Source organism: Nyctereutes procyonoides, unplaced genomic scaffold (genome assembly GCF_905146905.1).
Source record: "Nyctereutes procyonoides isolate TBG_1078 unplaced genomic scaffold, NYPRO_anot_genome, whole genome shotgun sequence".
Taxonomy (NCBI): domain Eukaryota; kingdom Metazoa; phylum Chordata; class Mammalia; order Carnivora; family Canidae; genus Nyctereutes; species Nyctereutes procyonoides.
This window is the reverse complement of record NW_026575140.1, coordinates 63,255,851-63,273,025: the sequence shown is the minus strand read 5'-3', so window position 1 is coordinate 63,273,025 and position 17,175 is coordinate 63,255,851. Positions and strand designations below refer to the sequence as shown.

At 36.6% G+C, this 17,175-nt stretch overlaps 1 protein-coding gene across 6 annotated transcripts in view; it reads right to left on the bottom strand.

Annotated features, from left to right (window-relative positions):
- The window catches only part of GRIA4 (glutamate ionotropic receptor AMPA type subunit 4), a 366,663-nt gene that overhangs the window by 68,006 nt on the left and 281,482 nt on the right, over positions 1-17,175 (bottom strand). For all 6 annotated transcript variants that reach the window (XM_055306749.1, XM_055306748.1, XM_055306750.1 and 3 more), the window contains exons 7-8: positions 6,641-6,799; positions 1,181-1,348 (exon numbers count right to left, since the gene is read on the bottom strand). In XM_055306749.1, the coding sequence (XP_055162724.1) occupies positions 1,181-1,348; positions 6,641-6,799 (327 nt within the window). The remainder of the gene's footprint in view (positions 1-1,180; positions 1,349-6,640; positions 6,800-17,175) is intronic.

Here is a 17,175-nt window from a genome sequence, read left to right as displayed (position 1 = left end):
CCATTTTGCTTATAGAATCTTGACTTCATCTGCTAGGCTTATGACAACACATTGGGTATAGAACTATAAACTACACATAACTCTCTTAAAAACCATAGGGTATTTGAGCTGCTAGGAAATAATCTGAAAGATGTAAATCAAAGGGATATAAGCAATTCTGCTCTATACTTGAAAGACAAACATGATTTGTTATGTGATAAAGAATACTTCCTCAATACTAAAGTGTTGCCTATAGGAAAAGAAATATGGTTCCTTTACAGTTACTTTTCAGTTTTATCTATGTGTCCACATAATATATTAAACAGTCTTGCTGATCACACTGGATCATATTTATCCTTGAAAATATTAAAATTGAGTCCTAAGAAGTTCAAAATATAAGTAATTAAAGAAATTCAGGTGTACTTTATTACAAATTTCCTTTTCATTTGTTTTTATTTATGATCTGAACTCACTGCATTTCAGCACATTTACATTGTTAACATTAAAAGTATACTCATATTCCATTAATCATTTGAAAAATAGTGTTAGTATAACACAAACAGAGCAAAATTAACAAATTACTCAATTCGAGGTTTCAAGGCAATTTAAAGATCTACTGAGGTAGTCATTAGCACTGTTTAAAAAATGTTTCTGAAAAAAAAAATTCTAGTTCTTGTACTTTCTGTCTGGCCCCAAGATAGGCTCTACTTCCTGGAGCCCTTTGCAGTTAAGTAGGCCTATGTAACTAAAATAAGTTTACATAAGTTGTAAACATATGTGATGAGTGCTACCACTGGGCCACAGCACTTAATTGCCAACTCAAAACCTTCCATAACTCAATTTCTCTTTGTGGCATTTAAGATGGTAGCTGCTCTGTCAGCCTGGGTCCCTGAGTGATTATAATAAAGCAGAATACTTCTCCTAATCTAATGTATGTTTGAGTGAGAAAAGCTAGTGGGACTTGGGGTTGTCTACTACTGTGGTGTAACCTAGTTTATCTTGACTAAGCATCTCTGTAAGATATGAACAGTATTCTACTCAGTATTTTATTTAGAAATGTCTCAAAAATAATATTGGCTTAATATATTAAAATGGAAATTGTAATATATATTTATTCTCAGATAAATTATTCCATTTTCTTGAATGCACCACTTAAACAGGACTGTGAAACAAACTGCACTTAAATAACATTGTGAGTTACCTGTTTGAGCGTCCTCTCCATGTCAATTCCCTGGCCCCAGGGAGCAGCAGGATTTGCCAGACAATCCCCCGCATTTCCTCTCCTTGAAATATCAATTTTTTGTCTTCTGAGATTTCGAAATGTTTCAGCCATCACAAGGACTCCATCATAAGTCAAAGCAGATGTGTACTAACAAAATGAAAGTAATTATAATGGTGAGTCGTAAAATCTTATCAATCCAGAAACAGTCTGGGGGCTCTTTCGGTTTATGACATTAAGCCCTTCCTGTGTGAAGGACAGTTAAATTACTGATAATTAATTGATTCCAGCTTCAGAAATTTCTATTATCACTTTATTACAAAGACTGTATACCAAAATTTACCACTCTTATTATTATTATTATTATTTTTTTTAAGTAGGCTCCATGGGCAGCTTGGAGCCCTATGTGGGGCTTAAACTCAAGACCCTGAGACCTGATCAAGATGTGAGCTGAGACCAAGGGTGGGACACTCAAGCGACTGAGCCATCCAGGGGCTCCTTTACCACTCTGAGTTTCAAAGGAGAAAACATACTCTGAAGAATAGAAATTCTAATGCACAGTTTCCATCAGCTGAGAAAAGCAAGCCCTCTTTTTGTTGTGTCTGAGTAGAAAGAGATAAAGTATAAGAAGCTAAGTGCATGACAGCCACCATCTGCCTTGTGGTCACGTGCTGCAGTTGAGTCCCAGAAGGGCAGGGATTCCTTTTCTGAAATGCCTAGCAGGGCTTCTTGAGATTTAATATGTGTTTCCTGACTTGAAGTGTCTATGTTGGTTTGGTTTCTCAGAAGAACGTGAGAATGTTTACTGCTCCTTAGACAGAAGATGTCAGAAATAGCACCTGATTTAACATGTGTATGCACTGGTCACTGTGCTCCGCAGGAATGAGCATTGTTATGCCAACACCTGTTATGAGTGTTCTCAGGAGCAGTAAGTCATCCCCCTCCATTTCTACTGTAACTTAGGGCCAAAGTGAGGAAGTGAGTATACTCCATGTGCTTTCTGATGACTGCCCCTCTCTTCTCTGGGAGAAAAGACAAAGCCCTTAGGAAAAAATTACTAAGGCTATGAAAGGCAGTGAAAGGAAAAATAGAAGAAAATGTAACTTGTTTAAGCTGAAAACAAAAAGAACAGATAGTATGTATACAGTGTGAATAGGGCATGGTTTTCCTGAAGCATGGCAGAGCACAAACCGCTAATCATGACCAAAAAACCTGCACGGTCTGTTTCAGGAATTCCTCATGGTTAGTTCTCTGGGAGGAACACATTCTAAGCCTGAACTAGAAGTAGTTCTGTGCTGTGGAATATGGAAGATGATCTCTTTGCCTGGCTGCTTACAAAAGAAAAAAGATCATTTGAAACTCAAATTGCAGGAAGCAAACTTGGGCAATAGGACTAGTAAGCATACCAACTGGCATTCCTGGGAAGAGAGGCTGAAATGTGGATGAGATAAAGAACATAAATCCTAAGACAGAAACTTTTGATGGTAGAGAACCTAATTAAAAAACTTCACCAGAAAGATGTATATGAGACATGTAAATTAACAGCCTTGCAATATATTCTTCAAAGATACAACAAAATAGACTTAAGTGTAGGCTTACATCCTCACAGTTGGGATGGGGAGGCTGACAGAAATGAAGAGGCTTACTCCAGGTATGAAACCAAATAGAAAGATACCTCCTCCCCTTCATGGTTCAAGCACATCTTTGAGGAGAGAAAGCTATCAAACCACTGTTTGGTTTCATTTTGTAAAGTAAGGAAATAAAAACAAGAAATAAAGTAGAAAAAAAAGAAATAAAGTAGAACTTGCTGAAGACATAAAGGGCATGAGAAAAATGTACTGCTAGTATTTTAGGATCAAGAAAGGAAAATAAAAAGAAAAACACTGTTGCTTTTTTAATAGGGAGAAAAAAAGCTGAGAAGAGATCGCACCAAATAGCAAATGCACTTGCTGTGTTTTAAAAAGTCCATCCATTTGTATGAAACAAGTGAACTAGAAAAAAAGCAAAGATAACATACAGAGTGGAGCAGAGCAAAGCAGACAGTTGGGTAGAACAGCAAAGGCCTTTGACAGGTCATAGAGCTGAGACATGGAAAGAAGCAATAGTTTTCAAAGGATTTAATTCTCTTCCACATGTCTTACTGTGTTAAAGTCCAAGAAATCATATTTATGGGCACACGCTTCTAGATGGCATCTAGAAAATTCTTATTGAATAAATACTTCATTTTAGGGCAGGGTAAAACTAAGGTCTTGGCCAAGAGTTATTTCCTGCTTTAAGCAGTGATTGGGGTGGTGAAATAAGTTCTGTTTACCAAGGTCTCTAGATAACAAGACAGAGTTTGGCAGAGTCATGGCATAGCACTGTGAGTCTGGGCTTTGAGAAGAAAGAACTCCAGAATTCTAACTCTACTACTCATGTTTTTGGGGGGACGTGTACATTTTCCAGCTTTGGAACACAAAACAGAGCAAAACCAAACCAAAAGAGATAATAGTGACTATTTTCTGTGCTGGTTGCAAGGATGAAATATCATTATCTGAGAGCTCTTTGAAACATGTGCTGGACACTGGCTTGGAATGGCAAGGACAAAAAGCTGTGTCACAGATGGTTACTGCTCCAAAGGAGGTTAGAGAAGTGGAACATAAAGTCCACAAAAAATTATGTGAAGTCCTTGGTGAGAATGACACAGTCAAATATTATGATGATTACACAGCATAACAGGCTCATATTTATTGGAAAACAAAGAAAGGGCTTTGTAGAGAAAGTAGAATGTGAGATAAACGCTTAGCAGGTGGTTGGATTTGGAGAAATGGAAATGACGTGGAGGACAGTGGAGGTTAAAGCAGGAGCACAGGGACTGGTAAAGAGGGAGGCATTTAGGGCAGGTCCTTTGGCTGGACAGAAAGGGAGTGCAAGCACATCTAATGGACTTGCTAGGCCTGTATTATAGAACACCTTTATTCTCAAAGATTTCATTTTCTTTAGGGCAGGGGGTGACAGATCAGAAATCACATTTTACATCTTTGACACAACACCAAAAAGATCAAGTACAATTCAATTATGTACATTTGATCCTCTTTATTCATGGATCCTGTATTCATAAATTTGTCTACTTGCTAAAATTTGTGACCCCCAAATCAACACTCACAGTGGGTCATTTGCAAACGTGTGTAGAGTGGTGAAACATTTGATTCACACAACACACACACACACACACACACACACACACACCCCAGCTGTAATCAAGTAAGGCGACACTGCCTTCTTGTTTTAGGTCTCCTACTGTAAACAAGAGGCCTTTTGTGGTCTATTTACTGCCAGATCTCTCCAAAGTGATTTGCTTTTTTCTGATGGTTTCACTTTTTAAAATGACCCAAAAGTGTAGTTATGCTGTCCTGTGAACCTCAGTGTGAGAAAGCTGTGATGTATCTTCTGGAGAAAACACATGTGTTGGATAAGCCCTGTTGAGGCATGAGTTACAGGGCTGCTGGGTATGAATTCAGCAATGCATTAAATAAGGTGTCTTTAAACAGACTTAAAACAATGTTACATGTTATGTCTTGATCACTTGACAAAAATATTATGACCAGAGGCTTGCAGGAACCTAACCTTGTATTTCCCCTAGGAGCAAGGGTTCAGCATTCACTCAGTCAGTGTTCACAGTAACTTTATAGAGCATAGCTAAAATAAATAATAAGAATAGGTTGTGTATATTTGTGAAGTGGCTAATAAGTTCCTAGCATCATTCTAAGAGCTGTGAAAGATGAGAAAATGATGTATTTACATATAAAACAAAGCACCTCCTGCTGTGGCACAGATAAGTCTAGTTGGAGGTTATCAAACAGGAGACATTGGGATGGCTAAAGGTAAGATAGGCAAGGAATGACCACTCTGGTGAGCCCAGAAGGAAGGACCACGGCCAATACTCTAACCACATGGTGATGCTGTCACTGAGATGAAAAGTATTCACATGGAGCTACAAAATACTGTCAAGAAGTTTAAGGCCCGTTCCAGACCCTAAAAGCTCAAAGGGTTACAAGATCTTAGAAAGGTGGTTTGTAGAAGAAAGATGTAGAAGAAATGATGGTCTGACAACAGATGTGAGGAAGGAAGAGCACAATTGTTCAGCAGGAGGAGCAGAAGGGCAAGGAAGTCTCTGTATACATGACAACAGGATGGCAAACTGGCCAGATTAGAAATGAATTCAAAAGGAAGCTTAATGATCTTCTCTTTGTACGTTAACTTTGGGATGATTTATCTCTGAACCTGCTTAATTAAAGGCTAAAAGACTTCTCAAGGTTCTTTTAACCTTGGGGGTGATTTGCATCTTGAAAATATTTTGGCTTTTTAATACACTCTCACATGTATTATCTAAGGATGAAAGGTGGTATAATATACTGGACAGTGCACTTGTCTAAGACTCAGGAAGCCTGTGATTCAATTCTGGGCATCCTGCAAACTCAGAGACAGCCCATTAACAGACCCATTTAATAATCTGAAATTTTAATCTGTAAAATCAGACAGTTGGATTACAGTGCTTGATACATAGTGGATGCTCAGTAAATGCTCTGTTTTGAAATTTCACAAATCTACAGACTAGTGAAGATGGTATGGCTAGCCAAATTGCTGTTACTACAGAGGGGAACTGGGGCTAGTGGGGAAAGTGTTAACACTAGAAAACAAAAGAAATGAGGCTATTTACCTCTCAATCATAGTTTTCTAGGCTTGAATTTCCAAACTACATTTGAAAACTTTTTAATAGAAAATAATGTCACTGAAGAAGCAATAAACATTGAGAATGAGAATACTTTATTATGTAAGAGTTCAAAACCACCAAGTTGGAGTTTGTGAAACATTATATCATTATTTACATAATATCTAAGGAAGTTGTCTATCTTCCCAGGTGAGGAAAAAATGGGCTATGATGAGAAGTTTCTTTTGTGAGTACCAATAACATACTTCTGCGGTGTCAACCAGAGAAAAATGAAACAACCTGACCTTTTTACTGTTAGTTTGAAAGACAAATTTTGCAGAAGCTTATACATTTTACATTTCTCCCAATTTCTCTCCTCATTATAAATGACTTTGCAAATATAGTTTTTGTCTAATGGTGGTTTTTTTGATGTGCTAATTACCGATGTTTGCTTACATTGAAATATTTAGTCTATGAAACACTGTTTTAACATTGTTTCTTCATGGAAATCTCTATGCAAAGTAATAATAATGATAAGAGTAAACTACCTGAGCTAATGTCTAACAGCTCTGCTTTTAACATATAAAAGTCAGAAATTACTAAAGGCTTGAGTAGTGCAGTGATAGTGATAAAATGCTACTGCCCTACACTATGCTATGCCGACAAAAAATGACTGCAACAACTGCATGATGAAGTTTCTACCCTAAAATTTAAAAACATTAAAAATATATAAGATCGAAACAAACACATACTTTTGGAGGAGTCTCAGATCCTGGATACTCTCTCTGGTCTAGTTTCTTCCAGCGATCCATTAGTTTGGTTACCATAGGTGTGTTAAAATCGACCAACTGGAATCCTGTAACATTGGCTCCACCATGTATAAATCTCTCAAGAGAAATATCCTTGAATCCCTATAGAAATCAATATGACAGTTTGTTAACAGTTCATTGGTCTACATTTCAGCTCTTCAATGGTAACATAAGTTAATAATAAACATGTATATCTATTTAGATTTCTAATAAAACAATGGCTGGAAACAGGAAGGGTTCAGTTACGCCAATTTAGCTGTTAAATGCTGCCATCCACAATCTAATACATGAGAAAAGGATAAAAATACTTCCAATTCAACTCAATTTAACAAGTATTTCTTGAATGCCTCTGAATGCCTTTTATGAAGCATGGAGGGGGATACAGGAGATGAAAATGATAACATCAAAAAACCTCCTGTTGAGGGCATAATTGCCCTTTGATATAGATGTGTACAAATGTGTCTTATGTGAAGGGAATATCAAGGTTTTATGATACTTTGAGACTGTGATGGGTAGCACTTTTTAAAGGGGGTTCAGTTTAATTACAAAGTGATCTAAAAGCAGACAGAGCCAATCATTTGAGCCAGGGCTAGTAAAAGATTTGATTATATGAGTCACTACAACCCTCCAAGTCCTGGGACATACTAATGGGAGAGAAGAGAGCAAGACAGGCCATTCATAGACTTCTTTGTGGTGGGAAACAAGATGGTGTTTACCAGGTAGGCTGAGGGAGCTCTGAGGGAAGTGTCCTCTCTCAGTCCACAGGTAGTTACCTGAGTTTCAAAAATTTTGGAAAGTCATTTCCTTCCTCTCTCCTTCCCTCCATACCTCCCTTTTCTTCCTCAATCTCTATCATTTAATTTTTTTTATACCCAGCCCATTTTTTTCCTGCTAAGTATTTAAGGTACCTTACAAAAATAAACACTCAATACAAAGTGTAAAACAATTAGGCAATTTCAAGAAGAGGGAAGAAAACCTATTAGGAATGCAAATTAATAAAACCAAAGATATTGGCTCAGAGAAAAGTAACCTCCCCCTCAACACAAACACATGTACACAAGTTGTTATGAGTTTCTAGCATCTGTATTTGCTTTCTTCCTGGTTTTCTCTTAGTATTTAGTAAAGTTTTTTAAATTTTATTTTAAAAATATTTTATTTATTTATTTATTCATGAAAGACAGAGAGAGAGGCAGAGGCATAGGTAGAAAGAGAAGCAGACTCCCCACTGAGCAGGGAGCCCAATGTGGGACTCAATCCCAGGACCCCAGGATCACGACCTGAGCCAAAGGCAGATGCTCAATCACTGAGCCACCCAGGTGCCCCAAGTTTTTTTTTTAATATATCTTTTAATTTAAAAAATATTTAATTTATTTATTTGGGGGAGGTAGAGAGAGAGAGTAGAGAACAAGTGGAGTGGGGGCAAAGAGAAGGGGAAGCAGACTCCCCACTGAGCAGGGAGCCCAATGTGGGGCTCGATCTCAGGACCCTTGGGATCATAATTTGAGCCGAAGGCAGATGCTTAATCAACTGAGCCACCGAGGTGCCCCAATTTCTTTTTTTTTAAATGTGAATTTGATTGAACTGTGTTGAGTGAACTAAGGGAAAGTTCTGTTTATCTGTCTATTTGTTTTTTGGCAAAAATAAAATATGCAGCAGTGACCATGCAGTTGCAACAAGAATCAGTGCATCAATCAGAGAGAACAGAAAGACCTCATGTTGCCTTTCTTCCTGAATGTGTCTCAGTCTTGATTTTGAAAACCTCTGTGTTTTTTGTTTATAACAAAGCAGGTTATATATGCACACTGCTGTTTGACTATCTAAGAAAAAACAGATGAATCTACTGACAGCTAAGCAAAGTTACTATCCAAAGCCCCAGAACTGTGTATTTATAGCTAATATTGATGCTGGGCTTATTACAGGTTGGGCACTGTGCTGAGCACTTTATACAGATTATGTAGTTTGGTTGTCATAATAAGATTGAGAGATACATCTTGTTATTAGACTTATCCTACAAATAAGGAAACCAAGGCTCAGTAGATTAAAGAAACTATTGAAGATCACCCAGAAAACACATGATGACTTTGCATGGGCCTTTATCACCCTGCACTCCTGTGGATTCTTACACAAGTGTGTGTGTGTTTAATTTTGGGATTTATCAACAATGTCCCAAGGAGAGGGAGGGTGGTGGTGTCGAAAACAATCCAGGCTCTGAATCCACCTCTGTCACTTTCTGGCTATAGGTGTCTGACATGCAAAACAGGAATGACAACGCTAACATCGCTAGCAGATCTGGTTTGAATTCAGTCGGTGATAGCTGTTATTAATTAAACCCCTCAACAAATATTTATCTCCTGCCTATTATGTGCTATTTTGACAGCTCATCAGTAACATTCTCATTTCACTGGGAAAAAGACTAGACACCAGAAAGCAAATCTATGTTTTTGAAATGGGAAAAACACTGTCCATCAATCTCTAGCTGGTAAAATGTCAGCTGAACATTTGTTTGCTTCCACGAGAAGATAGGGCAGAGCCACGGGCACACACACACACACACACACACAACAACAACAACAACAACAATTACAACAAACAGTTTTCCAAAAGCCACAGTGATTCAAGTATTGCGTTAGTTGCTAATTGATGACATTATTAGTTTCTTTCAGTGGTGGCTGAAACAGAAGACCTGCCACGTTTTCTTTTGCAGCATCAACTACAGCTGCAAGACACACAGCCAAAGCTGAGCCTTCAGAGAAGCCATCTGATGTAAAGTCTCACTGATGAATAACAGTCTACATTTCTCTGAATCCATCCTGCTATGCTGAGCATGAAAGACAAAATATTACCGCCTCTGCCTTTAAGCTTCTTTCAGTTCTGACCTGAATGAGGGCTGGGTGGCTCCGTTAATATTAGCGATGTCTGTCTGAGTACAGGCGATATTTTTTCTTTCATAGTCTTTAAAATAGTTTTATAGAGAAGACTAATAGGATCTAGACTGTGAAGTAATTTTCTTGGGAACAGTTACCTTGGTACCTATGGAGACTTCAGTGTTTACCTAGAAAGTATAGTGGAACCGAAGGTTCTAGGAGACACTAGACAGGACAGTGTTTCGTCATAAGATTGTAACTCTACAGTATTTGTGTGTGTGTGTGTGTGTGTGTGTGTGTGTGTGTGTGAAATCTGTGGTTAGTAACTAAGTAAACAGTATATATTCTCTCTCTCTAATATACTGACATCCTAAGGAAATATTAACTTCCAACTTGGTTTTCCTTTTAATTTCCATGGACAGCTGATACATCCTCTGAGGGTAAAAAAGCAAAAGGAAATTTTAAAATGGCAGGTCTTCAGATATCTTGCTGAATCTGTAGCTTCATCACATCACAGGTGCTTAATAAATGCTCGTCCTGTAGGATTTGTCTAATTCTGATTACATTTCTGCAGTTTTGTATAAATCATATTGAGGAGGCTCGGGTGCAGTTAACAGAAGGGCTGCCAAGTAGAATGGGAGAGGTTTCCTTTTAACATCTTTTAAAAAAAAGGTAGTTAAGAAATTGAAAGTATCCCTTTTTGGTGATCAAGTACGTAGATGGTGGAATCAGACATGCTCAATGCAGAAAAGTTAAAAAATACAGTGTGCACAAAGAAAAAGATAAAACATTGTCTTCGCATTCATGGAATCGGGAGTGGGGTTGTTGTCCATGAGTAAAAACGTGCTAGTTTGCAAACATAGGGAACTAAGTTCTAGGCTATATTCTGACATCAACCAGGCACCTACACCTGGAAAAGTCACTTTACTCTCTGCATCTGAACTTCCTTACCTTCTAAATGAGGCATGGATGGTGTGCATGTCTGTGTGTGAGGTGAGGTAAGGGACAGGTAAGCAACAGCTTTGATTAATCTTTAATGATATACCCTGATCATTCCATAATTTTATACTACTCCATGAAAGAGCCAGGTGTTTTCCTAGATGTAAATGGAATGTATTTTTTTAAAAATTAAAAATCTAAATGAGAGCAAGATTTTAAGAATTCGTGGTGCAGGTGCGACGATGCCAACAGTTTCTTATTGCTCCTGGTGGACATATTTAAATACTCTGCTGGAGGAGGGCTGAAGGAAGCTCTGAATACAAATACAGAGAATGTCTGTAAGGCCAGATCCCCCTCAAAGTAGGTAGAGGAAATATTTAAATGAATGCTCACTCTGTCGCTACACCAGGTAGTTACTCATACTGATTTTATTTATTTATTTAATGTATTTGTTCTTTGTAACCAGACAGGACAGTGTTTCGATCTTGCTACTGAGATGGAAGATCCATGTGATCTTGAGTAAATCACACTGAACCCCATTTTGCAGTATATAGAATAAACGTCTATGTTGAGGGTTAATTAGAACAATTATAGCAATAAAATAAACATTGATGACATAAGCTGCATGCTGGAGGATACAGGAGCCCTTCAACAAAGAAAGAGGGTAGGGGCACTCTATATAAGGTCAAAAAAGACATTGTTTCTTCCTTTAATGAGCTTGCAATGTGCTGGTAATGTCTTAGTTTGCAGCTGGGCCACAGGAGGGTGGATAATACCTGGTACAGAGGACGGATAAAATAATGATTTCATAAATGAAAAAAAAAATAAAAGCATTTTATATTATTGGTATATGGAGTGATCTGTGAGCCCAGAAGAGGCAAGATCAGATGAAGTACACAGGACAGCTTTCTGGAAGGAGCTCATTAGAATTGGGTGGACTAAGGACTGCCTCCCTGGGAGACAAAGCCAAAGCTGCAAAGATAAAAGAGGTATCAGGTGTCTGGGCATGAGTCTGGTTTCAGGAAGGGGCATGTGCCAGGTGGAGCGAGAGCAAGGGGCTGAGGTTAAGAAAGACAATAGTGTCAATATTTCACCCTGAAGGATGTTCACAGCACGGTGAGTAGATTTAGAATGCTTCTTCTGGTAGGAGGTGGTGACAATGGCAGTGTGTCATTTTGAGAACTACAGGAAGTTTTATGGGGAAGTGAGAGGGACAATTATTAGCAGGTAGGGTTGGTTGGAGAGATCTCAGGGTCTTTCCCTTTTAGAAAGCACCTGAATCCTTTTACTGCATTTGCAGCCTAGAGCCAAAGAAATAATTTAAGCTGGGAAATGATATGATCGTACCTGTCTTGAAAAAAAAAAAAAAAACAACCCGGGAGCAAAGCAAACAAAGAACTGGAAACGAGGAAGTCTAGGGGAAAATATGAAAGCAATTTTCTTACTTAAATCTCTGAAAAACAAACGATACTGAACCAACAGCTAATGTTTTCCTGCCTGTAAGTATCTTGGAAATTTCTAGAACAGAGCTTAATCTAATAAAATACCATGTGCTTTCACCAGTACCTCTAGATGGCAGTGATAGTAGAGAGAAATTTCCAGAATCTAGGAGGGGCATGTCCATTCACTTATACAGCAGGCACAGCTCATGCTATTTAGATGGTGCCAACTCTGAGTGGGTCTTCTTGGATGCCCAGCAGGCTGAAGTTTGAGTAATAAAGGAAAGGGATCCTCATTTCTTTCTGCCTGGCTGGAGGTGAGATCCTAGCACACTGCAGTAGTAGCAAAGGGGACTAGAGGAACACGGAAAACATCCATCCATTCCCTTTTCATCAAAATAGAAGGATGCGTGAGATTGAATCACAGTTAATTGAAGATGATAAATTTAACTGATAATGAAAAGACAGTTTTAAGTACTGCTGATGAACTTTCACAACCCATTTGCATCTTTACTCATAATGAAACAGAATATTATTTTATTTAAATATGTGGAATCTGCCTTTGATATTTCAGGGAAAGAATTTAATGGCCATTAAGAAGCCCGTATTTCTGAGACATTACTTGTTTTCTGTCTTGGTATAGAGGATTATCATTTTAAAAGAATAAAAAAAAAATATCCATAATGAAATTTGGCTTCTCTATGGAGTTAACCTTGCTTAAATAATGGAGATCCTTCATTTTGCAAAAATGTGTGTCTGTAAATTCCTGATATATTTTATGGACCACATATTGATGTCAGATATCTGCCTCGCTTCTTTCTTCTCTTTTTGGTAAATATGAGTTGACCTTCATATCCTCTGCTTTCTTTTTCAACATTATGACTACGGAATATTTTAAAGTGTCTGGACTACTTGTAGCCACCCATAACTAATGAAAGCTGTTATTTTAGAAATCAGGTTTTGCTACTACTAAATCAGTCTTTTCTTCAATCTTATTGAGGTATCACTGACAAGTGCAGTTGTAGTATATCTAAAGCATACAATGAGATGATTTGATGTATGTGTACCTCGTGGAAGGGTTCCCATCATTGAGTTAATTAATATATCCATCACCTCACATATTTACCTTTTTATTTTATCTTTCCAGGAGAACCTTTAAGTTCTACTCTCTTAGCAAATTTCAGTTACATAATACAGTATTATAAACTACAGCCACCATGCTACATACTAGATTCTAAGATCATATTCACCTTGTAACTGAAAGTTTGTACCCTTCTACCAACTTCTTTCTATGTTCCCCACTCTCCAGCTCCTGGTAAGCAACACTATGTTCTCTAGGAGTTAATCTCTGAGTAAGATTTCTTTAAAAAATTCCCAAGTAAGTGATACCACACAGTATTTGTCTTAATCTTTTTTCATTTAGATTATGCCATCTTGCTTCATCCATGTTGCCAGAATGGCAGAATTTCTTTATTTCTTATGACTGATAATATATATATATGAATAAATATATGAATATCTATAGATATATGAATAGATAGTGTGTATATATATATATATATATATACACACTATCTATTCATCTGTTGGTGAACACTTAGGCTGTTTCTATACCATGGCTGTTGTGATTAATGCTACAGTGAACAGTATAGATACCTTTTTGATATAATGATCTTTTCCCTGTGGATATATACCTAGAAGTTGGATTGCTGGATGACATGGTAGTTCTATTTTTAATTTTGTGAGGATATACAATATTGTTTTCCATATGGGCTACGTTGGTTCACATTTCTACCAAATGCACAGGGGTTCCCATTTTTCTACATCCTTACCAGCATTTGGTTCTCTTTTGTCTTTTAGGTAATAGCCATGCTAACAGGTGTGAGCTAATATCCCATTGTGGCTTTGATTAGCATTTCCCTCATGATTAGTGATGTTGAGCACCTTTTCATGTACTGTTGACCATCTGTGTTTTTTTTTTCTTTTTGTTAAAATAGTCCTTTGTCCATTTTTAAATTGAGGTATTGGGTTGTTTTTTTTTGTTTTGTTTTGTTTTGTTTTGCTATTGAGCTGTAAAACTTCCTTCTATATTTTGGATATTAACCCCTATTTTGGATATGTGGTTTGCAAATATTTTCCCCCATTCTGTATGTTGCCTTTTCATTTTGTTGATGGCTTCCTTTGCTAGGTAAAAGCTTTTTAGTTTGTTGTGGTCCTACTAGTTTACTTTTGCTTTTTATTGCTGTGCCTTTAGAGTCAAATCCAAAAAAAAAAAATTGCTAACATCAATATCAAGGGGATTACCTTCTAGGTTTTTTCCTAGGAGTTTTACAGTTTTAGGTCTTATGTTGAAAAATATACTCACCTTTGAATTAGTTTTTATGTATGATATTAGGGCCCAGTTCCATTCTTTTGCATGTGAATATTTAATTTTCGCAACAGCACTTATTGAAGAGACTCTTCTTTTCCCATAGTATATTCTGGGCTCTTTTGATGAAAGTTAATTGACCATGTGTGCCAGGGTGTATTCATGGGCTCTATATTCTGTTCCACTATCTGTGTGTCTATTTTCATTGCAATACCATACTGCTTTGATTATGATAGCTTGGTGATCTAGTTTGAATCAGGTGTGATGCCTCCAGCTTTGTTCTTCTTTCTCAAGACTGCTTTAGCCATTTGGGATCTTTTGTGGCTCCATACAAGTTTTAGGATTGTTTTTTCTATTTTTATGAAATATGCTATTTTAATCTTGGTAGGGATTGCATTGAATCTATAGACTGCTTTGGGTAGTATGGACATTTTAACAATATTAATACTCCCATTCTATGAACACAGAATATTTTTCCAATTATCTGTGTCTTCTTCATCCATATCTTAGAGTTTTCACTGCACAGATCTTTCATCTCCTAGGTTATATTTATTCCTAAGTATTTATATTGTTTTTTTAATGCTTTTGTAAATAAGACTGTTTTCTTAATTTTTCTTTCTGATAGTTTTTGGTTACTCTATAGAAACATAGCTGATTTTTGTATATTGATTTTGTATTCTAAAACTTTAATGAAGTGATTTATTCTAATAGTTTTTTGTGAAATCATTAAAGTTTTCTGTATATGCAATATTTATAATATTTTGTATCATCAGTATACATTTCTATACAATATTTTGTATCATCTACAAACAGAGACAACTTTATGTCTTCCTTTCCAATTTGGGTGTATTTTACTGGGACATCCAGTACTATATTGAAAAACTGGCAGCAGTGGACATTCTCATCCGATTCCCAACTGTAGTGGAAAATCTTTCATAGCTTTTCAAAATTGGGTATGATGTTATATGTGGGCTGTCATACATGACTTTCGTTATGTTGAGGTATGTTCCTTGTATACCCAGTTTTTATCATAAGATGATGCTGAATTTTGTCAAATGCTTTTTCTGCATCTAATGAAATGATCATGCGGTTTTTATCCTTTTGTTAATGTGGTATATCACGGTGACTGAGTTGCGGATTTTAAGCCATCTTTGTATCTCTGGGATAAATCACTCTTGATGTTGGTATGATCCTGGTATAATCCTTTTAATATACTGTTGAATTTGATTTGCTAATGTTTTGTTGAGCATTGGTGCATCTATGTTCATCAGGGATATAAGGCTTTAATTTAGTTTTATTTTGTAGTGTCTGACTTTGATATTAGTGTAACACTGGATTTTTTTGTATATTTTTTTATTGGAGTTCGATTTGCCAACATATAGTATAAGACCCAGTGCTCATCCCATCAAGTGCCCCCCACAGTGCCCGTCACCCAGTCACCCCGTCCCTCTGCCCACCTTCCCTTCCACCACCCCTTGTTCATTTCCCAGAGTTAGGAGTCTCTCATGTTCTGTCACCCTCTCTGATATTTCATACTCATTTTCTCTCCTTTTGCTTTTAATCCCTTTCACTATTTTTTATATTCCCCATATGAATGAAACCATATAATGTTGGTTTTGGAAGTGTTCTTTCCTCTTCTATTTACTGGAATAATTTTAAAAGGTATTAATTCTTCTTTAAATGCTTGGTAGAATTTACTCATGAAACCACCTGGTCCTAGACTTTTTTGGTGGGGGTATTTTGATTACTGCTTCAAAGTTCTTACTTATTATTAGTCTGTTTAAATTTTCTTTTTCACCATAATTCATGCATAGTAGGTTGGATGCTTCTAGAAATTTATCTGGGTTCTTCAAGTATTCTTCTAATGTGACCGTGTATAATTGTTTATAGCACTTTCTTATGATCCTTAGTATTTGTATCATATGAGTTGTATCTTCTCATATTTCTTATTTTATTTAGTTAAGTCTTCTTTCTTCTTTTTTAGTCTAGTTAAAGATTTGTTGATTTTGTTTACCTTTTCATAAACCAGCTCTCAATTTCATTGATCTACTGTGTTTTTAGTTTCTATTTCATTTATTTTCACTCTGACCTTTGTTATTTCCTTTCTTCTACTAACTTAGAGCTTAGTTTCTTCTTTTTCTCGTTCTTTGAGGTATAAAGTTAGACTATTTAATATCTCTTTTCTCTTAATTTGGCATTTACCACCATAAACTTCTTTCTTAGACCTGCTTTTGCTCCATTCCACATGTTCTGATATGTTACATATCCATTTTCACTTGTCTCAAGGTATTTTTAAATTTCTCTTTTAATTTCTTATTGAAGCCACTGGTTTTTCAAAAGCATTTGTTTAATCTCTGTATATTTGTAGATTTTTGAGTTTTCTTTTGGTAACTGATTTCTAGCTTCAGATCTATGTGTCAGAAAGGATGCATGATATAATTTCAGTCTTCTTAAATTGATGAAGACTTATTTGGGGCCTAACATATGATCTATCCTACAGGATGTTCCATATGTGCTTGAAAAGAATGTATATTCTTCTGCTGTTAAGTGGAGTATTCTGTAGATATCTGTTAGGACTGTCTGGTCCAATAGGCAATTTAAATCCAGTGCCTTCTTGTTGATATTCTGCCTCAAGGATCTAGCCATTATTGAAAATGGGATTTGAAACAAGAAATCTAGTCAAGAAATTGGCAGAATACATGAACAGACATATCTTTAGAGACATACAAATGGCCAATAGATACATGAAGAAATGCTCAAAATCACTCATCATCAGGGAAATACAAATTAAAACCACAGTGGGATATTACCTTCCACTAGAGAGAATGGCTTAAGTGAACAACTCCGGAAACAATAGATGTTGGTGAG